The 25,963-nt window shown below is 41.2% G+C and overlaps 1 protein-coding gene across 1 annotated transcript; it reads left to right on the forward strand.

Moving 5' to 3' along the window:
• On the forward strand, positions 1 to 25,663 carry ADAD1 (adenosine deaminase domain containing 1). The gene is made up of 11 exons (XM_065405448.1): positions 1 to 199; positions 1,803 to 1,991; positions 3,555 to 3,722; positions 4,478 to 4,546; positions 5,122 to 5,247; positions 8,749 to 8,872; positions 9,926 to 10,096; positions 12,560 to 12,789; positions 14,718 to 14,955; positions 23,108 to 23,240; positions 25,550 to 25,663. The coding sequence occupies exons 1-11, from the start codon at positions 1 to 3 to the stop codon at positions 25,661 to 25,663; spliced, it is 1,761 nt and encodes a 586-aa protein (XP_065261520.1).
• The last annotated feature ends 300 nt before the right edge of the window (positions 25,664 to 25,963 follow it).

A 25,963-nucleotide genomic window follows, 5' to 3' on the forward strand; every position in this document is an offset into this window, starting at 1 on the left:
ATGGCTAGCAACAATGACTGGTTTCGAAGTTCCAGAGTACCCAGTTTTGCTCAGATGCTAAAAAAGAACTTGCCCACTGAACCGCCTCCTCAAGTCCCTCCTCAGCCATCTCCACACCCTGTGAATATGGGCCTGATGTTTTCACCTTCTGAAAATTACAACATGCCAAATTCAGCACATAAGGTGACACAAATCACAGGTATTGTCTTTACATTTATTAAGTTGATTTTCTTCTAGGAATGGCCTTTCAACACTAGTACAAATGGCTTTGCAAAATTGTAATGAAAATTAACCTGCCTAGACATGCCATCTACTTGCCTTTTACCAAAAAATATTTTACTTACCAATTTAAAAAAATAAGATATTGAGGGCAAATAAAAGGTTAGAACTATTAACTTTAACTAATTTTGATCTTTTTCCTCTTTACTTGTACATGTCAGTAAACATATTATTTGACTGTTTCTTAATTATTATCCAGCAGTGGTGTAACTAAAGAGATGCAACCTATTCAGATTTAACATCACATGTAACATCCATGGAATTTGTGTGTATAAACTGGGTGACTCTACAGGTGGAAGTACAGGGAATTTTCATCATAATAAACTTGTATAACTACAAACACTTTTTCAGAAATAGCTTTTCTGTAAAAGAGAGGTGTAGAATCCTCATCCTTACAGCCCACTAAGCTAATGCTACCTCTCATCTGACTAATCTGCTTTCTGCCTTCGTCCCCATCTCTCTTGTTTTAGGGCAACTTCTACCTTGAACCTGCGGTTGAGGATCCATGTGGGTGCAAGGGTCTGCCCATCTAGAGTTTATTCTTTCATCAGGTCTATAATGTGTACACAGCACTTCGTATAAAGTGCACCAACATGTATATAACAGGCTTTGTGTGCATTATCTTTTGTAGAAAAAGCTGCGAATTTTAACTACAGTTTTGTTTGATAGTAACAAATTCTCTGACCCCCGCACATGTAACTTTCAAATGAGGGAGTTCAAGATTTTAGCAGGTAGTCTTATTTCTGAGTCTTTTGTCTATCAATATGTTTATTATAACTGAAGAGGAACTCTTATTCTGTATAATTTAGATGCAGCGTTTATTTCATGTGGCAGGTGCTTATGTGTATTTGTGAACTGAACGTAATAACATTTTTGTGACTTTTTGGAGAAAAATGTTTCTCCTGTGCTTAAAGCTCAAAACATACTTGGATAATTGGGCAGTGTCTTGCTTAGGAAAAGTAATCAAGTTTAGATCAGTCTAAGATAACCCATGCTAAAGTCCAGTCTTTTTTCTAGTGTAGATACAGGGTAACACCAGTGCTGTATCCTAAGCACCTGCATACTCAGTTAAAATGGACCTGAGGGCCCACAGCATGAGGCAAAAACTCTATTGCCCTTTGTGATACTGTAGTAAAGAACTATGGCTTGTGCTTCTGCTATTTTTGTATGCCATGAAATAGATTTTGATCTGTTAAATCAGATAATCTTTGGAAGTACTTGTATTCTTGGAAATTATGGCCTTTGGTTCTGGGCTTACATGTGACTGGGTTTGACTTCAGAGACTATCAGATTTACTAGTCAAGGAACAAGCCCGAGTGCCTTTAAAGGGGCAGTCACTAACATTTACAGGGTTACCAAAACTACTTACAACCTCTTCAATTAGAATAAAATGCAAATTGCTTAATCTTCCAGGTAGCCTTTGTTGAGATGCAGCAATATTATTCTCACACTTTCATTTTACTTTTATATATTGCTTTTAGCTTACTACACACTAACATCTTAATTTAACCAATATATTTTAGGTCATGTTTCAGACTTGCTATGTTCCAAAGCAGCCCATCCACCTCCAATCACTTCACTTCTTCCAAAGAAAATACCAAAGGAGTTTATACTAAAATATAAACGTGGGGAGATAAACCCAGTATCTGCCTTGCATCAATTTGCACAAATGCAGCGTGTGCAACTAGATTTGAAGGAAACTGTTACAACAGGTAAATATTTCTGGTTTTAAGAGAAAATGTCCTTGTTGCCTCATGAATTTGCTCTGCATGCACTTGGTGTGACTGGCTGATACAGAAACTAATTTTTTTTTAAATGTTGGTTACACTGTATGTAGTATTAACAGCTATTTTTACTATGCCTATATCATGCCTTCGTGTAATCCAATCAGTGGTTAATGTGATCACTACAAAATCAATTATAGAAAATGCTCTCACGCTGGTCTTTGAATGCTTTTTTCAGGTACTTTTTAGACAATTCGTTCTTATAGTATATGTCTGCACTGCAGTTAGATACTCATGCCAGCTGACTCAGGCTCGGGCTAAGGGGCTGTTTAATTGCGGTGCAGATGTTCAGGCTCAAGGTGGGAGGGTCCCAGAGCTTAGGCTGCAGCCTGCACTCAAATGTCTGCATCACAGTTAAACAGATCCTTAGCCTGAGACCCACAAGCCCAAGTCAGCTGGCATGGGCCAGCTGTGGGTTTTTAATTGCGGTGTAGACATACCTATAGGCAGTCATTCTTATAAGCAACTTGGCCTGCTAAATTTGTACCAAATATGAGTTGTTGTTATGCAACCTTGAACATACTCATTTCCTGATGTGTAATTTGCATCCTCTCTACTTACATGTTTTGGGGTGCTTCAGGTTGATATTTGGTCACAGTGGACCTGCATCTGTATGGGGAGTGTAATGCCTTTTCAGTGCTATTCAGTTGAATCTCCCAGACTGAATCAGATATGGTGGGACTGGGGAGAAAGTGAACCAGTCAGTGACAGATCCGTGTCCACCCAAGGCTACCTTGGTTAACAGATCAAACCATGGCAATGACAGGAGGTTGTCCTGTCATGTGCAGTACAATGCAAAAAGAGATGGAACCTGACCTTTCAAAGGTCTTGTTTTCATTAGGCTCTCTGCCTACTAGGAAGTAATGTCTGTTAAACTAACCCAAGAGGAAAGCTGAGATATTGGGGAAACTGGAATTCTGTTTTCTGACAGACTTTGATGTTGGGAAATATATTATTGGACGTTTTACCATTAATGTAAGCCCCCTTTTTCAGAGGTGACTTGGGCACTTAGGAGACTTAGTCTGATTGAAAGGCTATAGGATTTAGGCTCCTCTATCACTTTTGAAAATGGAACACAGGCTCCTGAGTCTAGGTGTTCTTGAAAATTTTACTCTTAATTTCTCTCTCTGAAGCTCAGGTCCTAAACATCACATCACTACTGAGAAGTAGAAAAATAGCCTCATTTTACAGAAGCGTCGAATGGCCATAGTTTCCACTAAAATGAAAGGCACCTAAGTGAAGGCACTAAAATGAAATGCCTAGCACCTCTGAAAAATTGGGCTTTTCATTAATGTGTGTAAATCTATTTATGAATCTTGGATGAAAGGTGAAATGTAAGTATAAAATATAATTCTTGTAGATGTAAAAAGTAGTTTGGATTTGTTAAAATATCTTGGCCTTATATTCATCTGATCTTCCATAATTATAAATGCATAAAGCTAATGAATACATTAAAATAAACTTCTAACTGTATATGGCTTCTTTTTCTAGGCAACGTCTTGGGGGCTTACTTTGCTTTTTGTGCAGTGGTGGATGGAGTTCAATATAAGATAGGATTGGGGCAAAATAAAAAGGAGTCTAAATCAAATGCAGCAAAACTGGCTCTTGATGAGCTACTCCAGTTGGACGATACAGCACCAAAGGTTTTTGAAAGTTCAGGTAAATATTCCAGTAACATCTCTACAATAAAAGTATTTTTAAAAATAAATGTCTAGAGTAGCTTTGACTAAACACTCCTGCATCAGTGTGTCTCTTCCCATTCCAATGAATCCTTCCAGCAGAGTTAATCAGTTTGCAATCCTTAAATTTTCCCTTTCCTGCTCTTGTATTTTTAAATGCTACTTTCAAGGTTCCTGCCATCTAAAGGGGAGAAAGCAATAAGGAAGTTAACCCTTTAAGCAGTTTCTTTTTTGTAGAGTCTTCCACATTATTACAGCTATTCTTTCCAGTAAAAAGTAATTTTAAATTTTGTTCATAGTCTGAGACTTTTTTTATTGAAAGTCCTATTGCACTAAGTCACTGCTTTCTGAAGAATTCAGTTATCACAACATTAATCTCCTGTTTTTTTGAGACAGGGACTTTATTAATAATCTTCTGTCTTACCTGCTATAGCTTTGAAAGAGAGCAGTACTTTATAGAATGTGGACTAATTTAGGGAAACTAAATTAATTGGGAAGTAGCTTATTTTTGTTCAATGATAAAACAATTGACAGATGGCAAAGTGTGAATTTTAAATTATCCTGGCTGTTTGAGGGCCTTCCAATTTCTATTTATGTAACTTGAAAAAACTGTTTCCAGCAACCTTTATTTTGGGACTTTTAACTAGAATTGAACTAGTCTACTGCTAGAAACACTAAATGACAATGAATGTTTTAAAGTCTTAAATGTTGAAACTTTCTTAATTAAATTTACAGGTCCTCCCCGGATTCCTGCAGAACCCATAGTTTCAGCTGAATCAACATACATTTCAAAGATGCCTTATGGTAGGAAATCCATTCCCTCCCCCCCCACCCCCGAAAATTAAATTGGAAAGCTAACAGATGTCTTTACAGAGTTGTATTTGGTATTCATTCCTGCCAACTTAATGATATATAGAAAAATATTACTACCTGGTTCATGCAGGGATGTCTCTGCTTTAGTGACACTAATCTCCCAGTGTCTGAGGTAAGATTGGTGTACCTGTCATATAGATGGATAAATACACAGATGAACTTGCTTAAAGTCAAACAGTGAGTCAGTGGCGGAGTTAGAATTAACATTTCTGTCCTCAAGATATAAAAGGCTGTGTCTAATAGATTGCATCTAGGGAGCATACTAGCCTAACTTGCTTGAGTTTTCTTATTCTCAAATTTTCATATGCATTTTTAATTTTTTAATTCAAAAATGCCTGTTGGCATTATTTAGTATGGATTAGTGAATGTATTGAATGACTTTATCATATGTTCAGTTTTGTAGCTCATCTGAGTGTTTGACATTGCTTTGTTCTATTTTTTCCTACAAACTTGTATTTTGCTGGTTTCTATTGTCTTTTTTTTTTTTTAATTATTTTCTTCACTAGAGAGAAGGCATCTTGTGTATGAAAAATTTTCACGAGCTGTCAGGGAAACATTTAACAGGCTGACTGCCAAATATCCTGAGTACCAGAGTTGTAGCAATTCATTGGCTGCTTTTATAATTGAAAAAGGCAAGTCTGTTTTGATGTTCAGTGTACTTGTACGAAAAAACTTTTGTATTTGTAGGGTGCATATACAAAAAGGGGTATTGAGCATAATATAGCAATGTAGATTAACAAGTATAGTAGCCTAATAAATCCCATAACCAGCAAACCCTACTTCTTTTGACATGCCAGAAAATCATCTATACAAAACAGAACATTATTGTACTTCCCTTATAAGGATATTACAAATCTGTTTGTACGCATTGAAATGGAAAGCATTCCATTGTGTTAGCCTTCACCAGAAAAGTTGAAAGATGCAAGCCTTTTCAAGATTGTTGGGGTTGAAACTGCTGCATAATCTCACTTGTTCAGGCTTACTTTTCATTTTGAACTTTCAGAGGATAATCGCAACGAGTTATTTGTTTTGTTATATGCGTTTCACTGGGAGTTCTCTAAATGAAATTAAAGGGTTGCTTCTCAGGATAACACATTTCATAGTTGAAAGCTTTACATTATTCAGTCAGTCAGTCATTCAAGCACCTAGATTCCCAGTCCAAAACAGGGACTCCTGTTGTTCTAGGTGCTATACAAGCGCAGAACAGATAAGCCTTCTGGGGCATGGACTATAATTGAAGTAAATTCTAATGTGAAGTAATTGGAGCACACTCACTGGACCAAAGTTACAGTACAGAAAATGCAGATAGCTATATATGCTCTTTTGAAATCATAGGCCATGTTCTGCAGTAGATGCAGCCTACAGTGACTTTCAAGGATATCACCAAATAAAGTACCATTTGTGATGGGATCCCCATTTGTGGGACTGCTGTGCCCCCTTAACTCTCCACCTCCAGACACTGTCATCACACAGCACAACCGCATGTGGTGCCCCACACCCATCTAGATTGCATGAATGTTCCCAGAGCCACTCATGAATCACACAGAGAGACGAACCACCCAGATCCCCCCAGCTTCCAGCTTTGTACCTCAGGAATATACCATCTTGCACTGCTCAAGACCCTTTCTTGAGCAATGCAAGTTTATTAATTGGTTCACCACTTCATCAATGGAAAGTAGATACACACCAGCCTTTGTAAACCTTAGCAGATTTACCAAACACTTCAGGCAAACTCATTGGTAAAGATAAACATTAAAACAAGTTGGTTGATTACAAAAGACAGATTTTAAGTGATTATAAATGATAGGCAAAAAGTCAGAGTGGTTACCAAAAGAAAATATAAGCACACAGTCTAAACCTTAACCCTTATCATGCTAGACAGCATTTAGGTCAAGCAATGTTCTCACCCCACTGGATCTTAAAGTCCTTAGTATACAGGTTTGTCTCTTAAACCTGGGCCAATCTCCTCTGTTGGAGTCTTCAGCCTTCTGAGCGTTCTTGTTGCTTGCAGCGTAAGTAGTGGGAGGAGAAAAGGCAAATGCATGGGGCCACTGTGTTCTGTTTTATACCTGTAGTCCATGTGCATGGAGAACACAAGTCAGGCATGTCTGGTGGGCATTGCTGAGTCACTAGAGCAAGGTTGAGCAGTTCCCCTGGTGTGGCCTTGGGTAAGTGAGTCATTGCATTGTAGCTCCCTTGCTGGACAATGGCTGTTGTGATGGTTGTTCAGCACCCACTCAGGTGTTGGTTATCCCCCAGGCTATTGTTTTTGGGGAGCTAGTATCTGGGTGCTTCCCAAACCCTCAGCATATTTTAGTGACAATCATACAACACAATTCTCATAACTTCATATGCATTAATGATATACATAGTTAGATGGAACAGTGAGTTTCAGCAGATCATAACCATGATACCTCACATGGCATGCTTAAATGAAATATCACAATTATATTCAAATGATGAATATGGGGGGTTGCAAGGCGCTCCCCTGAGGTATAGTGTCACACCATTATTGTTAGCTAGCCAAGAGGTCCTGAAGATGTAGAACACTGTAGCTAGATTTGTATATGAAAGAATAGACTGACTTTTGTGTATTTAAAAATGTTACTTTTGACAATAATCAGCATGTGAGGTGCCATATTTGGGTTGCTTTCCAGTGGTCTTTTTTCCATCTTTGGGGGTTCCCTCATTCTGCTCAACTGATGTCATTTGCAATGCATGGAAGAGGATGGATAGAATTCTCATGTGCTTTATCTTCCTGCTACAGTGTTGGACCCTAGGGCGTACTTCTAAACTCTGGTGTTACCATCTTTTAACAACATGGTCAGGGAGTTAGGGGTGAAAGGTTTGCTGGGATTGTATCTGTAATGGGGGAGAGCAATGTTGACATCATCTAGGTTAGAGAGGAGCAGTTACAATAATCTTAAAAGGGGGATTAACAGGATGTAAATGGGTTTTCAGAGATGGAGAGGAAAAAGAAAAGAATCTTTTTGGGGAGGCAAGGAGAGGAGGGAAAAGTAGTAAGGCAAAAAAGATTGAGTAGTGGGGTGAAATAAAGGGAGAGCGAGATATACTGCAAAGATGCCAACTTGAGGAATGGAGAGGATGGTGGAGTCCTGCCAATATGGAGAAGGGAAGGGAAAAGATGAGCTTTGGTCTTATCCTATTGATCTTAAACTGATGGTACATCCTGAAGGAGACATCACCCAGATGGCTGTGGATGTGGTATTAAGGAAGCCAAAGTGGTGAAACAGGCTTGAATTGTCACTGCAAAATTAACAAACTCTGGATGAAGCTCTGAGGGGCAGCAACAGAGGGAAAGGGAGATGATACACACTGAAAGGGTAGCCAAGGAGATTGGAGGAGAAGAGAGGTATTTGAGCATTTAATGAAAACCCTTGGAGGTGAGGTTCAGCGAGACAACTGTAAGGTCCAACTGTATTGAACGGAGTTCAAATTCATCTCTGTACACAAAGTACAATACCATCCTTTTGTCTTCCCCTGCCTCGTACTTCAGTTAGTGCCTAAGCCATCTGCACCATTGGTACACTCACTGAGCCGTAGGTCTTTTTTTTCTGTGCCTTGAGGTAGACAATGTTGGTGCAACTGCATTGATGCATTTATCTTGCTGTCACTTAGCAGTCCGAGTTAAAGCAGTTAAGAGAGTCATCAGCGTCATCTGTCTCTCACAAGATTTTAAAAGTCCCCCCAAACTGTTTCTTCTGATGTCTCTCTGGAAACTGAGTAAAAACTACTTCTCTCCCTCCCAGAAGAGCAGAGTTCTGAATTCTTCTCAGTTATTCCCTTCAGCTTACAATTTGTCAAGGACTTACAGGGTCAGTGATATACCAGGACTTTAAAAGGATAGTGTTCCACAGGTGTGTGATGAAATGTTTTTAAAATATGCTCTAAACTCTTATCGTAAAGAGGTATTTATTTTCATTTACCAATCAAGTTTCCACCAATAATTAAATGTGTGGCCTCATTAGACTAAAACACTCTCCTTTTTTCTCCCCTTTTGTACTCTAATCAAAAATGGAATCCTTTTAATTCCTCCTTTAAAAGCAGTTGCTTTAAAAAGATGGGATCCTTCAATCAAATGAAACTACTTGTTAACTACTTTTTCTTTTTAGCTGGACAGTATGAAGTTGTAGCTCTTGGCACAGGAGAATTCAATTACAGTCAGTGCATTCATCATGATGGGAGAGTGTTGCATGACACTCATGCTGCTGTTACTGCAAGACGCTCTCTGCTTAGGTAAGAAGATGAGTACGTAAACTACAAGAACTGCAGACAACCATTTTGATTAAGCTAAATATTTATGGCAATGCATTTTGTGAATAGTAGTTTTATATAGTTAGGGCTACTGTTTTGGGGGTTTATTAACTTTATTTTTTTAGCAATTTTTGAATTTTATGGTGCTGTCCAAAAATTGGGGCTGTAGGAGTTTTTTCTCTGTATGTAGTGTATTAAAGACCATTACTCATTACAGTAGTATTTACTCTGAATAATCTCTGATGTTCCCTAGTGCACTTTAACATAGTATTGTTGCAAACAGTACTAGGTAAAAGTTAATTAGAGAGCCTTTACTGTACACTAGCAGGGTCTACACGGGCCAGTCAATGTGCGGCATTAGTATGCTTTAGAAATCACACCCCTATCGTCTGCATTGCTGCTCTGTGTAGACAAGCCCTTAGATCAGGGGTCGGCAACCGTTCAGAAGTGGTGTGCTGAGTCTTCATTTATTCACTCTAATTTAAGGTTTTGTGTGCCAGTAATACATTTTAACGTTTTTACAAGGTCTTTCTATAAGTCTGTAATATATTACTAAACTATTGTTGTATGTAAAGTAAATAAGGTTTTTAAAATGTTTTTAAGAAGCTTCACTCAAAATTAAATTAAAATGCAGAGCCCCCCGGACCGGTGGCCAGGACCCAGGCAGTGTGAGTGCCACTGAAATCAGCTCACGTGCCACCTTTGGCATGCGTGCAATAGGTTGCCTACCCCTGCCTTAGATATAAGTACCTGTTCTTGGTGTTTTTCCAGTGTTTGGGTAGTCACCAATTTCTTTTTTGTATTGAATGGTGTTTTATTGATGTCTATGGATTAAAAACAAGTCAGAAGCCTTATATATAGTATTTCAGGTTTCTTTACTAGATTATTTATTCAGATTTTAGAGATGTGCTGAATAAATTAGTTGTGTGTAAATGCTCAGCGGCTTAAAATGAATTTAGTTTTTTATACAAATATGCTAAGTCTTTAAAAGTCTGCATATTTCAGCATTTCTTGATCTATAACGCTTTGTTTTAGGTATTTTTACAGGCAGCTTTTGTTATTCTACAGTAAAAATCCTATTATGATGGACAAATCCATATTTTGTATGGAACCAGCATCAAGCCTACTCAGTTTAAAACAAAATATAAATATTTTTCTCTACATGAATCAGTTGCCAAAAGGATCTGCTCAGATAAAGTCACAATTGTAAGTATTTGAGTCTTCAGATCTAACAGATGCTTATTCAGAGATGTAATAAGATACTTAAATCTTCCATTGAGAATAAATTAATCTGCATCATAGTGAGGAGCATACATAGCAGGACTATAAATCAGATGGTATGGAAAAGCTGAGTTTTGGGGTTTATTTGGTAGAACTGTGTTGAAAAATAGCTTAATTCTGTAACTAATGGACTGACAAATGCGTATTTTGGAGCTTTTCCTTTTATATGTACACACTAAAATTGTGTAGTATGACTAGAAAAGAACTGTTTTCATTGTATGACGTATTACTCGACCATGGTACTTAAGACGGTTGTTGCTGGAATATAATGTTGACTGCTCATACTATCAGAAATTCTTGGAGTTTAGAATAGTCCTTTCAAGCTAAAGTTAGAATAGACTTCTAGGGAGTCACCTGAAGTGGAGCCCCCACAAGGAAATTACTTGAAGAGGAGGATACTCACTTTGTGGATTTCTTCGAGATGTGTGCCCTTGTGGCTGCTCCACTACCGAGCTCTGCCCCCCGTGCTTTGGTGTTTCCTCTGTCAGACTTTGTGGTAGAGAAGGAACTGAGGGCAGCATGCCGATGCAGTCCTATAGAGTCTCAGTATGGGTATGAGGATGCATGCATGGACGAAATGGGCGCTACCAAAAATCGCGGATTAAAGATGCAGGGTGCATGCGCACCTGGAGTGGAGCATCCCAAGTGAGATACACCTCAAAGAACTCAAGTTATTACACAAGGTGAGTAACCTCTCCTTCCTTGTAAACAATAGTTTGAGCTTCTGGTTGAAATCTGTGCCATTTGGTGCTCTTTGACAATATTTTTGAGGTATCTTGATCTTGAGGCACAAGATTACTTAGGTACGAGCAGATGGCTTTTGTCCCAAATCCTGTCAGCATGGGGGCGCTTTGAATAGCGTATTTAAGTATAGGAAGTTTTGTTTGCTGCAATAGTAAATACCCCAACAAACCATGTGGGATGGCCTTTTATTTTAAAGTTTCTGCCACGCTTATGCATGTTGGACACTTATGTAAGTATTCCTATGTTGGCAAAACCTGTCCCTTAATTAGCAGGTTTTAGTGTGCTTTTCTGAGAAGAAATTAAGATAAATGGTAGTTGAGCAGTGCTGCCTGCAATTAGCGCCCCTGCATATCTGCCACACCATAGGTTGTCTGGCTGGGACAGAACGCAGGACCTTTCGCCCAAAGTGACAGGCTTCTGCTGCCTGAGGAACTCTCTAAGCTAAGAGCATTACTAAGCTCTTTTCTGTTTGGAATAGCCACTAAGAGGGAACATAGCATACTTAGCCAATGTTACATCTGTTTTCTTCAAATATGTTGGAGTGTGAAGGTTTCTTGGCTGTTGTCTCAAATGAGAATGACAAGTTTGCATCTGCTTTCATGTGGCAAGCATAGCCTCCAGATAACTTGTAGTCAGATGCATAATGCAGCAATAGTAGCCTACTTGCAGTAAAAAGCAACAGAGGGTCCTGTGGCACCTTTAAGACTAACAGAAGTATTGGGAGCATAAGCTTTCGTGGGTAAGAACCTCACTTCTTCAGATGCAAGTAATGGAAATCTCCAGAGGCAGGTATAAATCAGTATGGAGATAACGAGGTTAGTTCAATCAGGGAGGGTGAGGTGCTCTGCTAGCAGTTGAGGTGTGAACACCAAGGGAGGAGAAACTGCTTCTGTAGTTGGATAGCCATTCACAGTCTTTGTTTAATCCTGATCTGATGGTGTCAAATTTGCAAATGAACTGGAGCTCAGCAGTTTCTCTTTGGAGTCTGGTCCTGAAGTTTTTTTGCTGTAAGATGGCTACCTTTACATCTGCTATTGTGTGGCCAGGGAGGTTGAAGTGTTCTCCTACAGGTTTTTGTATATTGCCATTCCTGATATCTGACTTGTGTCCATTTATCCTCTTGCGTAGTGACTGTCCAGTTTGAATTTTTACAGATTCAGACTAACACGGCTACCCCTCTGCTACTTGCAGTAGAATTTCAATTTTGCATGACTAGTGATGTTTAGGATTTTGAGACTTATTAGGCTGAATTACTGGTTCCTCTGGTCAATTTGAATAGTAAGTAATATAGTTATTTATAGGAAAGTAGCTTAAAAGTCATCATATTAAACCTTTTATGTTTTGGACACTCCATTTGGAGGGTTTTTCTTCTTTTTTCGGTTGTGGAAGAATGAGTTCTGTGATTTTTGCATTGCATCTAGAAAATATTGACCTAGCAATCTAGTAATGAAGTCATTTGGCAGCATATGCAGATTTTGGCAATTTTAAACCTTGAAAAGTAACTAACAGTGCCTGTTAATTTTGTTTCTTGGCTGTCTTTTATTTATTTATTTATTTATTTATTTATTTATTTATTTATTATATGTTTTTTAAAGAAAATATTTTTGTTGGACTTCATTGGCTTTTCTGTAATCTTTATTTTAGACGTCTCAATCCAAAATCTATATCTGCATTTGAAGCTAATGAAGAGCTTAGTCTCCATCTTGCTGTGGAAGGCAAGATTTACCTAACTGTTTATTGTCCCACTGAAGCTGCTAACAGAGTAAACAGCATGTCAGCTAGTGACAAATTAACCAGATGGGAAGTGCTGGGTGTCCAGGGAGCATTGCTAAGTCACTTCATTCAGCCAGTTTACATCAGCAGTATACTTGTTGGTAAGCCTTCCTTTACTGATATAAAACAATTATTGCTTATGCCCTAACTTTCAGCTGTGGTATTTCATTCTGGTTACATTAATAAAAATTCTAACCAAGTGGAATATAATGCTTTATTTTAAAATTTGTTTTGCGTTTTCTATACTTTGTTTTAAAAAAGAAATTAAATATAAATATATTTATACTTAAAATTGAGGTTTAACTTCTTTGAGATTAGAATATGTTCTTTACTCTGTCAGATTACCCTCTCTGTCACCATACATTAATTCTAAATTTCCTGGGTTTTGTTGGTTTGCCACACATGCAGTTATTCTGTGTTTAAAAATAAGATGTTGTTACAAAGGATGTGGTGACCATTTAAATTCAGATTATTTAAATGATAACTTGCATATATGAAAACTCCCAACTATACAGTCCGGTAATTAGACAGTACAAAGTAGAGCCGGTCAAAAAACTTAAACATTTTCTGTTGAATTTGTAGGGGTATTATGAAAAATGTCATCAAACTCATCATTTATACTAAAACTAGTTAAAGAAAAACCTTTGTAAATCATCTTACTTCCTCCTTTTAAAGATTAAAGGTACCTCTAAATTAACTAGTTGGCAATAGATTTTATGCTGGGAAATAGTAACTGCCAAGACAAGAGTAAGATTTTTTTTTTTGCCCTCATATGGCAATCAATTTTGATGGCAGTGAATGGCCTTCCTGAATTCCTACAGTAGTATTTGGCTATGCAACTGAAATAGGTGAAATGGAATTGCTGGAAGTAACATGATATTGTCCCAAGTAGTTTTTAAATTAGTTTACATGTAGATCAATTCCCCAGATTTTAACAGTTGTGGTGACTTTTCCTGTGATGATATATATGGAATACAGTTTTGGAAGCAGTTTGAGGAGGCACAAAGTCTCTTTCCCCCCTTTCCCCCGCCCCCCCCCCCCCCCGACTCTCTCCTAGTACTTAATTGTATGCCTGTTCCTGTCATTCATACAGAATGTGGACACGGTCACTCATACTGCTTTTTTAAATTACTTTTATGTTCTGACTTTTTTAATGTTTAGATTAATGCATTCCAGATTCTTTCTTCAACTTTCCTATATACAGGAACTCTCCAGACAATATGTACCCCTGGGTGCCAGTTTAGTCCTTGATGGAAGTATGTACTTCAAAGCCCAGAAAAGTCAAAGGCTATGACTATGCTACAGAGCTCACAACTGCACCACTGTGGCGCTGCTAGTGCAGATGCTCTAAGCCAATGGGAGAGAGCTCTCCAGTCAACTTAAATTACTCCAGCGCCTGTGAACAGTGGTAGCTATGTTGGCTGGAGAAGCTCTCCTGCTGACATAGCTGTGTCCACACCAACACTTAGGTCAGTATAATTTATGTCGTTCGGGGAGGCGGCGTGTAATTCTCACCCCTCAGCGACATACGCTATACTGACACAAGTTACAGTGTAGACATAGCCTAAATTCAAATCTGATGAACCAAATGCTTCTGTTAAATTCCTGGAATAAGTTAAAATTTAGAGTAACTCCAGAGATGAGAGTGCAAAGGCTGACTTTCTATATCAAAAATAAAACACCATCATAACTTGCATTTTAATTGGCATCTTGAGCAAAGACACCAAAGATAAATTGAGCCTCTCTATAGAGAAGGTATCCTATCAAAACAAATATGGTACTTGTTGCAGATGAAGTTGAGCAAAAGCTTGTGTTGCCAATGATGATGCTGTTCTGCAGACTTAGTTTCAGCTTTAAAAACAGCTTTAGTAACAGTTAAGAGTAATAATTCAACCTGGAACAATTGAACCTTCTGGGTTCTGAGCTCCCTTGAAAATCTGGTCACAATTTATCTGTATTCTAATATTTCTGCTTACAGTGATGTGCCTGTGTAGGGTGGTTTTTTTTGTTTGTTTTTTGTTTTTTTTAGGGGATGGAAACTGCAGTGATACAAGAGGACTAGAAATAGCTATAAAACAACGTGTTGATGATGCGCTCACATCAAAGCTTCCCATGTTTTACCTGGTCAACAGACCTCATATTAGTTTGGTGACTGCTACACATCCAGTTCAGATAGACTTGGAGCACAGATCTCTTAGTGTGAATTGGTCACAAGGGGACACTTCATTGGAAGTTGTGGATGGTTTCAATGGGAAAATCACTGAAAGGTTAGAATCTTTATACTGTGTTAAAATTAGTGGTGAGCCTGATTACTCTGTGTATGTTTGTGCCTGTCTAAGTAATTTATTATAACTCTCAAACAGTTCTGGTTTTAGGCCACAGTATTATAGAGTAAATGACAAGTTCTCAACTGTGACAAGTTAGTACACTCAAGTTACTCACTCAGGTGACAAGTATCAGAGGGGTAGCCGTGTTAGTCTGAATCTGTAAAAAGCAACAGAGGGTCCTGTGGCACCTTTAAGACTAACAGAAGTATTGGGAGCATAAGCTTTCGTGGGTAAGAACCTCACTTCTTCAGAGGGTAGTGAGTGACTACCCTGCAAAATGTTCAAGCAATAGTGATTTGATTAGCAGCTGATCAGATCCAGGGTGAGCAGCATTTGAGCTTCAAACAGCACACGTGCCCCCACCTTGGCCAGCTAGCTGGAGCTTAAAGCATCACTTACCTTGAGCCAGAGAATTGTGTATGTGCATATGAGTGGTTGGGGTACAACTCTAGTTTTACCTTGACATAACACTGTAGTGAAGACAAACCCTGTATGATGATGAAATGCTTTCTATTCCGATAGTAAGTCAGGAGGATGTTAGGCAGCAGCAACTAAATCAGCAGGTTCAGATAACTTGCATCCAGGAGTTTTAAAAGAGCTGGCCAGGAGCTTGCTGGACCATGAATGCTGATTTTTTTTTTTTTTAATCAATATTGCAACTTTAGGGAGATTCCAGAAGACTGGAGAAAGCTAATGTTGTGCCAGTATTTAAAAAGGGTAGATGGGACAACCGGGGGTAATTATAGGCCTGCCAGCCTGACACTGATTCTGAGCAAAATAATAGAGCAGTTGATCCAGGACTCTAATTACAGTAACTCCTCAGTTAATGTTGTAGTTACGTTCCTGAAAAATGCTACTTTAAGCGAAACAATGTTAAGCGAATCCAATTTCCCCATAAGAATTAATGTAAATGGGGGGGATTAGGTTGTAGAGAAGTTTTTTTCACCAGACGAGTGTCTCTCTCTCTCTCTCTCTCTCTCTCTCTCTCTCTCTCTCTTTCTGTGTGTGTGTGTGTGTGTGTGTACACACACACACACTATACGTTTTAAACAATTTAATACTGTACACAGCAATGATGATTATGAAGCTTGGTTGAGGTGGTGAAGTAAGAGGGTGGGATATTTCCTAGGGAATGCTTTGCTGCTAAATGATTAACTAGCACTCTGCTGGATCATCAAGGGTTATCACGTTGTTAATGTAGCCTCACACTCTACAAGGCAGCATGAATGGAGGGAGGGGAGACAGCATGGCAGAGAGACAGACACACATACCGTGTGTGTGTGAGAGAGAGACACACATTGCCCCTTTAAGAATGCTGACCCCACTCTAAGTACATTGCCTTTTTAAGTATATCAGCAAGTTGAGATAGCAGCTGCTGCCAGCAAGCTCCCTCCTTCCTGAGCCCTGTTGTGTCCCCCCACTTCTCTGTGGAGATTAGGTACAGGAGTGGGGGGGGGAGGCGGAAGGGGACACCCTGACATTAGCGCGCGCACACAGCAAGCAGGAGGCTCCCGGGAGCAGCTCCAAGGCAGAGGGCAGGAGCAGCACACAGCAGTGGGGGGAGGGACAGCTGAACTGCCTGGCAATTCATAGCCTGCTGGGCAGCTGCTACACAGGAAACTTAAGGTAGCTGATAAGAGGGCTTCCAGTCCACCCTGTTTCCAAGCCCCCACCAGCTAGCTCCAACGGGCTTCTCTTTCTGCAAGCAGTGAACAAAGCAGGTGGCTGCCAAACAATGTTATAAGGGAGCATTGTGCAACTTTAAACAATCATGTTCTCTAATTGATCAGCAACGAAACAACGTTAACTGGGATGACTTTAAGTGCAGATTTTCTGTTTATTACCCTCTAATTCTCAGTCATCGTGGTTTTATGAAAAATAGCTCTGGTTAAACTAACTTGCTCTTTTCTTTGGTGAAATTACTACTTAGATCAATAAAGGTAATAGCGTTAAGGTAATATATGCAGACTTCTGTCAAGCACTTGACTTGGTATCTGCATGACTCTTTATTTAAGAAACTAGAGTGAAACAAAATCAATATGGCACAAACTAAATGGATTAAACATTGGCTAGTCTCAAAATGTAATTGTGAATGGGGAATCCTCAAGCAGGTGTGTTCCTAGTGAGGTCCCACAGGGATTGGTTCTTGGTCCTATGTTTTTAACAGTTTTTTTGTTAGTGACCTAGAAGAAAACATAAAATCATAACTGATCAAAGTTTGCAAATGACCCAAAAATTGGGGGAGTGGTAAATAATGAAGAGAACAAGTCCCTGATAAAGAGCCAGTTGGATCTCTTTGTAAACTGGGCACAAGCAAAGAATATTTATCTTATTACTGCTAAATGTGAATGCAGACTACACTTAGAGAGCCGCATCCTGTATCCTACCTCATGTCCTTTTCAGAGTCTCTGCTTCCAGGATAATCTGTTGAGCGTGAGCTCCTATGATGCTATGGCCAGAAGGGCTAATGTGATCTTTGAATGCATAAACGGCTATATCAAGGAGGAGTAGGGAGGCTGTATTACTGGGCTGCAGAAGTGTCTCCCACAGTTCTGGACATCTGGCCTGCTCGCGCCTCTCTGCATCTCAGAGAAGTGGATCAGTGTTTTGGCCACGTCCCCTCTGCTTCCATTTGCTGACGGATTCTCTGCCTTAGCAGCAGTTTCTTTTGCTCCTCCTCTTCCTCCTTCTATTTTAACTTTGTTGCTCAGTTTCTTGGGCAGTGGGCAGCACATTCTCCCTTCTCTGCATTCCTCCTTCTCCCTGGGTATATTAACCCCATGGGGATTAACTTCCCCGAGCCTCTGCTGTAGTGCAGTGTCTCTGCTGAAGGTGAGCTGTTTGGCTCTGAAACCTGAGTAGGCTCCCCTAAGTAAGCCTCAGAGTAAATTTCTCCACTCAAAACCCTCCCCCTCCCCCTAAAGCTGCTGCAATACCCCTTCATTCCTCCTTCGAGGAAGTGATTAGAGATGAAAGGGACAAGGCTGACTAGGGCAAGTATATTAACAAGAGCAACTTCTACTCTATAACATTCAAAAATCAAAGGGCTCTATTGCTGAGACACCAAAGGTGGGTACTGCTGTAGCATCCCTTGTTTGGGATGTGGTTATTCCCTTAGAAGGAGAGTGCTACACTAAGAAACTTAGGGATAGTGCAATGGAGGCCACTCTCATAAGGGCTTTGAAGCTTCTTTCCCCACCCTTTGAGCATCCTTGGAGGTTTTGCAGGAGCATCTCTTTCCTGGCTAGAAGATCTCAAAGCCTTTAAGGACTGAGATCACCCTGACTTTGGCTTCACTTTAGAAAAGTCTCCCTAAAAAGAAGAGTCTCCCTAACAGTGTTCATAGCTGATGCCTCAAAGAATGCAATGAGGTTCTCAGCCCAAGCCATGGCTTCCATTTTATTAGCCAGGGGCCACCTCTGGCTCTGGAAGCTAGATACTCTAAGCAGGGCCAAGTTTACAGGCTCCTTCTTTTTTTGGAGACGCTGGATAAGGTGGTGGCTGACAATTCAGCAAAATCCAAACAGTCGCTCCCTTTCCCACTAAGGGCTTTCAGGAAAGAATATACACCAGCCTTCAGACATTTCACTTCTTGTCCTCAAAGGTACTAGTGTAAGGACAATAATTCCCCAATAGAAAACAGTGGAATCCACATCTGAGATAAATTCCAGAGGGACTTCACCATTCCCACCCCCACAATCCACTCTGACAAAGATTGCATATGCCTCCCTCCAGTGCTGCCATTCTTATCCCTGTCTTGGGGTGGGAACATGGGACTTCTTGACTTCAGTAGATCTAACGGATGCATGTATCCATGTCCCCAAGAGACTGTGCCATCACAGGCTTCTGAGGTTCGACTACAGCAGGAAACATCAATACTGAACACTCCCTTTTAGACTGTACTCAGCAAAGATGGTGGCAGTGATAATTGCCATGCTCAGATTGCAGGGCTCACCTGTTCCCCTTCCTGGATGACATCCTGATCAGAGCTCCATTGCAGTCAACTGTGGAAATGGTCACATCTTGGACTTTGAATTTTCTTCAGGCACAGATCTTCATCAATGCCAAGGAAAGTCCTCTGGTTCCATCCAGGAATTTATTTTCTTGCTCCAGAACTGCAGGAGGCTTACCATAGCACTATGTCTCCAACTATTCGCACTTCTGGTGTCGTGCATAGGGAATCATTCCTTGGGAACAGTGACGCCTCAGAAGTCTTCAAACTTTCATGCTCAAGTTGTAGGACCCCTTTCTGGAACACATGCAAGGTTCCAACCTAAGTTCCCTATAAGCTGCATGGCCATGTGGCACCCTATTTAGCGCCACGCAGGTGCTCAGGGAACCCTCCCGGGGACTTGCAGCAGTTGGGGTGGGGGCGCCCTTCCCCCAGCCCCAACCTAGCCAGGCCCCCAACCTGCCACAGCCAGCGCAGCCCCCCAGCCAACTGTGCCTCAGCCCAGACCTGCTGCAGCACCCCTACCCCAGCCCGAATCCAGCCAGGGTGGCATGGCCCGGCCCCGAACCTGGGCGGCCTCACCCCAAATCCAGCCCCAGTGCCCCTTCCTGAACCCAGCCCTGGCCTGGGGGAGGGGCGCTCTCTTTCCCAGGTGCTGCTGCTGTGGGGAGAGCTGGGGGGAGTTCTCTCTCTCTTCCTTAGCCCCAGATCATCAGCCTGCACCCCCAGCCAGAGCCCTCCCCCTCATCTCAAACTTCTGCCCCAGCCCTGAGCCCCTCATCCCCGGCTCCACCCCAGAGCCCGCACTCCCAGCTGGAGTCCCTCACACCCCTGCACCTCTACCCCAGCCCTGAGCCCCTCATCCCTGGCCCCAACCCAGAGCCTGCACCCCCAGCCGGTGCCCTTGCACCCCTGCACCGCAACCCTCTGCCAGAGCCCTGAGCCCCCTCCCATACTCCAAACCCCTCGGCCCTGGCACATGAATTTTGTTATGTGCACCGATATGATCACCTCCGTATTGGTGCACATAACAAAATTCATTCCACACATGAGTGGGAAAAATTAGAGGGAACACTGGTTCCAACGGAGGTCTTCAACTCCTAACAGTTGTGATCAGCCCATGATAACGTCTGTAAAGCTGTTCCCATCTGCCTTCCAGACCTTTGCAAACAATGTCAGCATGGAGGGCTGGAGAGCTCACTTGGAGACCCAAACATCCAGGGCCTCTTGAGCAGGGAGGAAAAGGCTCACAGCATAAACCTCATAAATCTGAGAGTGGTCAAGCTAGCTCTGCAAAGGTTCCGGCCCACCTTAGGGGGAAACCACGTGCCGGTTCAATCAGACAATATGACACTGGACACATATATAAACCAAGAGGGGACTAGGAGTCTGACACTACATATGGAAGCAATGAAAATAATGAAGTAGGCAGAACAGTTCCTCCTTTCCACATCAAAGGGGACCTGAACCAAAAGGAAGACAGAGACAGCAACTCCAAGAGGTGCCTGATTTAGGAGGTTTTCAGTCTCATTGTACAGATGTTCGGCCTCACTTCATCCATCCTTCACAAATCATACGAACGCAAAGAGACAATTACTTCATAAAGGAGGCACACCCCAGAACTACGGGAGCAGATGCCTTCTTGCCACAGGGCCTATTTTACAAGTTTCCACTCTTTGTTACTGAGAAAGGTGGTCCAGAAAATAAAACGAGAACAGGCGATGGTAATACTGGTAGCTCATTTACCGAGGAGACCTTGATTCTCAAACCTGATTAAAACTGCAACTGGAGCCTCTAGCAGTTTGTACTTTTGTGACCAATCATGAAAAGGTATGCCTCTGCTGCTTCTAGGATTGGCTCAAAACAACCTGTTTGCTAGCCAGAGGCACTTTGGGCAGGCATGAGACGATTTCTCTCCAAATAAAGAACTCCCTAGACTGGGGAAAAGATCCACTCAATGTCTGTGCAGGCATTCCTTTCTGTCACCCAGCCCCATCAGTAACTATGACATCAGATGCATCATGGGATGGGGAGCTCACTTCAGTGCCCTCATGACTCAGAGCAGATGGACACCTCAAGAAGCCAGTTTCCACAACAATCTGTTGGAACTCAGGGCACTCAGGAATGCCTACTTTCATTTCCTACCCTTCATCAAGGTAAATAAATCAGGGTTCTGATGGATAACATGCACTGCATGTTCTGTGTCAACAAGCAGGGACAAGCAAAATGAAATGTGATGAAGTGTGTAGTTCATCAGATCCAAATTTCCGTTGTCCTACCTCCCATGTGTTCGGAACGCCACAGTGAATTATTCTCAGCAGATGCTTCTGCCAGGACTATTAATGGGAGCTAGACTCTCAAATTCTCCATAGTACATTCCGAAGATGGAGACTGCCAGAAGTGGATCTCTTCACCATCTCCAGGAACAAGAACCATCCTTTATTTTGCTCAAGATGGGATCTGAGCCACCACTCTTCCTTGTATCTTGGAAGAAGAGTCTGCTATATGGGTTTCTTCCAACACCACTAAGGGTGATGAGCAAGATCAGGAAGGGCAAAGCCAGAGCTATCCTTATAGTACCAACCTGGCTGAAACCGGTTTGGGAGCTTTATCTGCTTCAGGTTTCTACTGAACTGCCGTTCAAGCTTCCGACCATCCCTTCTCTCATCTCCCAGGATGGGGGTTGTGCGTTTCATCCCAACCTAGAGGTTCTCTGCCTCAGGATATGTTTCCTTGATGGTTCACTGGATTAGAATCCTCCTGCTCTGTGGAAGTGCAACAGGTGTTACTCAACACTATAAGGGAGTTAACCCATATTTCTCTGCTATTCTGTGAGTTTCTTCCATTGGTGGTGTCACCTCCATCTTGTGCCTGAATCTGTGCAATTCTGTCTTCCTGAATTACCTGTGGATATAAAACAATTAGGCTGTTAGCTCAGTTGAGGTCCATTTGGCTGCAGTATCAACTTTTCATCCCCCAGTAGAAGGGTTCTCCATATTTGCTCAGCTGGTGTCATCCTGAGTTTATTAAGGGTTTGGGGAAATCTCTGCCCCAGATTAAAGACCCCAACCTGGTACTTAAAGACTGCCATGAGACTTCCATTTGAACCAGGGGCAACCTTCTTCCTTCTCCCTTTATCTATGACAGGGGTGGGCAAACTACGGCCCGTGGGCCAGATCCGTCCCGTCAGGGCTTTGGATCTGGCCCGCGGGATTGCCAAAGACAAAAGGTATAACAAGATCCAGTGGCTGGAACTTGAAGCCATGCTAATTCAAACTGGAAACAGGACACAATTTATAACATGAAGGGTAGTTAATCATTGGGACAATTTACCAAGGGTTGTGGAGTATCAGAGGGGTAGCCGTGTTAGTCTGGATCTGTAAAAAGCGACAGAGTCCTGTGGCAATTTATAGACTAACAGACGTATTGGAGCATAAGCTTTCGTGGGTGGATACCCACTTCATCAGTAGACCCATGCGTCTGACGAAGTGGGTATTCATCCACGAAAGCTTATGCTCCAGTACAAGGGTTGTGGTGGATTCTCCATCACTGAAAATGTTTTTTGTGTGGATGATTATCTAAAAGATATGCTCTAGTCTAGTTCAAACATGAATTAATTAACTCCTATAACCTATGTTATGCTGGAGTTAAGACTAGATTAGATGATCATAGTGGTCCCTTCTTGCTTTAGAATCTATTAGTCTAAACTAACCGCATCCTTCCTACAATTCGACACAGTTTAAGAAGCAAGATTATCAGTGAAGCACCAACATATGAAATTAAGTAGTCCTCCTTTATTGAAATTAAGACTCTTTTTTCTCTCCTTTATCTCCCATCAGCAGTACAACCTTGAAGAGGCTGAGTATACGCAATAGTTTGACTAAAACCAGTGGTATCTCTGATCTGGTAAACTACAGGATTGAAAAGATTTTGCCAACCTTCCAATAGCTGTAATTATGGAGGTTTATACTTCTTGATTCCATTATCTTTGTTCATTTCTGCTATAAGTGGAGAACATATCACTTATGTAGTTTGAAACAGATAATCTTAATTTCAAATGTGGTAGCTGGAGCAAATAGAAACTGAATTGAATAACAAATTTCTTTATTTGTCTCATTGCTTGTCCCCCCTCAACTTTAGTTCACCATTCAAAAGTGGCACTTCAATGGCAAGCCGTCTTTGCAAGGCTGCAATGTTAAATCGTTTCAAACTGGTTTCTAAGGAAGCGAAAAGAAGCGATTTGCTTGAAGCTAGTACATATCATGAAGCAAAGGTAAGACTAGTTAAAGGAAAAACAGTAAATGCCATTTTAATGGTCGCTTTCAAGGTGCAGATAGCTGGCAAAGAAAGATTTCTAGTATGCTGGAGATGTTATGTGAATGGTTGAGCATTTCTTACAGCAGTAATGACCTTTGTCTCAAAGGCTTGCAAACTGATTATTTGTAAGTGGCCCCTGTCACAACTTCACTCACTCCTCGTAAGTGCCTCCTATCAGTCGTGTGCAAACCTGCACACTCACTCTCTCTGCTTCTGGTGCCTCCTGCCAGCTGTTAACCACGTCAGATGGGTCTTCAGTGGCCCAGCCCTCCGGTCAAGTCACACACAGTCAACATGCATGAAGGAATCCCTTCCGGGGAAACAAAGGTCCAACAGGGCCAATCACTGTGCCCTTGTCATTATCTGCAGTCCTGTCTCTGGGCTTAAATTTCACCCCTTCTGGGCTAGCTTTATCTGTCCCTGCCTTGTTATAGAGCACTGCCCCCAGGGCTTTCTCCCTAGAGACTGTCTTTAGCCATTCTGTGGTTTCCCAGCTCTCAACCCAAGTCACTTCCTAACTTGAGTCCCCTTCCAGGGTAACAAAGGTTCAACGAATGGTTGGCCCTCTTCATGGTCTTCAGCCCCATCCCTAGGCCTGTTTATAACTTCCAGTCCCTTACTCTGGATTAAAAAGCCCAAGAATTTTCTCCTCCCTGGGGTTTAGGCCATGGCTCCAGTGGCTGGTGGGGGGACCTGGACCTGCTAATTTCTCTGGGTCCCAACCCAGGAACCCTATAGACAGCAACCATGTACTGCTTCCTCTACCTGGTTGCTGCTGCTGTTCCTTGGCTGCTTCCCACTCAGTCCTGTTACCTTAGGTTACAGTCCTTGGCTTCTATTTGTCTTGTTCCCTGTTTGCGCAGGGTCTCCTCCAGGCCTCCTTGCCTGGAGAATCTTTCTGTCTTATCCCTTCTGGTCCCAGCCAGGAACTGATCTGCTCAGCCCTTTTAACTGAGCCTGTTATTTTCTGATTGGCTGCTTCTGGGGCGGAGTGTGGTAGGACCACGAGGCCTCCAGCAGGGGGCCTCTGAGGGCCCAATACACCCCATAACAGAAATCCATGAACTATTAATTATACTGAAATTCTGCAGGACTTACAAAATTGCCTTGATAGTTGCTGGAACTTGAATTATTGTTCAGGTTAATGTTAGGAAGTCCATACAAAACTGTTCTTTAAGGTTACAAATTGAGAAATATCTTTTGGGTTAAAACTTTCACATTTGATCTCCATCCACAAATGGCTGCCAACCATTTCCTCACAATGGCTAGCTTGATATTGACATTGGAAAGTTCTGCAGACTTTTGTTCCACTCTTAGCACTAGAGAGACGCTTATTTTTTGTAAGTACAGGCCCTGTTCTCCCAGGGAATACTCTGGTGGGAAAGGGATATCAACAGAAGTGGGGGAGAAGGTGATAATTCAACATCAGAATTTGGGACTGAGTATGATCTTATGTTCCTTGGGCTGAGAACGCTGAGGGAGCACTAATTGAAGAAAGAATGCTGTTCTTACTAGGTGTATTTTGGAACTGTGATGCTAAGGTAACTGTCTTCCCCTCCCCCCTATGAAATAGACTACTCATAATGAGGAGCATATTGACATTAAATTCCTATCCTGCTGTAAAGTTGCTGGGGAAAGCTAGCTCGTTCATAGACATGCTGAGAAGCAGAATATCTAATCTCATTTCAGACGGTTAGGTTTATGCCCTCCAGGCATTCAACCATTTTTGTACCTTAGTCCTTTCTATTTTTTTACTGAGACAAGATACATATTTTCTCTTTTTTCCGTGAAGGTGCACATAGAATTTGCTTTTCTAACATACGTTATGACCAGTTTTGTCAGCATTGGCTACACTTTATTTCTATAATTGTTAATTTAGATATTATACTAAACCTTTTCAATGGTGTCAAAGCTACAGCTGTAATTTTACCTGTTTTTAGATTCATGCGATACGTAGCTAAATATTAGCATGGTTTAGAGAGTGAGTAATTAAACTGATGTTGATAATCATGACATTGATTTTACCAAAAAAAAATTTCCTTTTCCAGTACATAAAAGCATACCCTGTTTCTTATAATCAGTCAAATCCTGTTTTTCCCTTTGCCCAATCTGCTGCATTTCTTGTTTCGCATTCAATGAACACTGGTGTCACAGGCATCTTTCAAAATCAAGTTTTGCTATGGAATGCCCTACTGGCACAATATATTAAAAAGGGCAAATCTTGAGGCCATCTGTAACATTTTTTTAACTTTTGTTTCTCTTTAGATTAAGTCAGCACTCTACCAGGAAGCTAAACATTTGCTGAAAAGCTACCTAGAGCAGTATGGCTATGGATCATGGATTGTGAAGTCTCCGCATATTGAACAGTTCAGCATGTAACTACTAAGCTGATATTGGTTTTTATCACCTATTTAAATAAAAAAGTTAATTTTGCGAGTAAAATATTTGGATATTGGTAGTCTTAATCTTTCAAATCAGAGCCATTTACAGCAATAACAAGTGAATGTCTCAAAGACTTCTATGGTCAATTTAAACACAAATATTAGACTACCTCTTGTAACAAATAAGTCTTACTCAAGACACCAGTGATTGTTTTAGATAATCTCTCAAAGCTGCTATTAAAGAGTCTTATCTGTATTGTTTTGTGGTGTTCTCTAAAGACCCTGAGATTTTTCCTGT

Source organism: Emys orbicularis, chromosome 5 (assembly GCF_028017835.1).
Source record: "Emys orbicularis isolate rEmyOrb1 chromosome 5, rEmyOrb1.hap1, whole genome shotgun sequence".
NCBI classification, from domain to species: Eukaryota; Metazoa; Chordata; order Testudines; family Emydidae; genus Emys; species Emys orbicularis.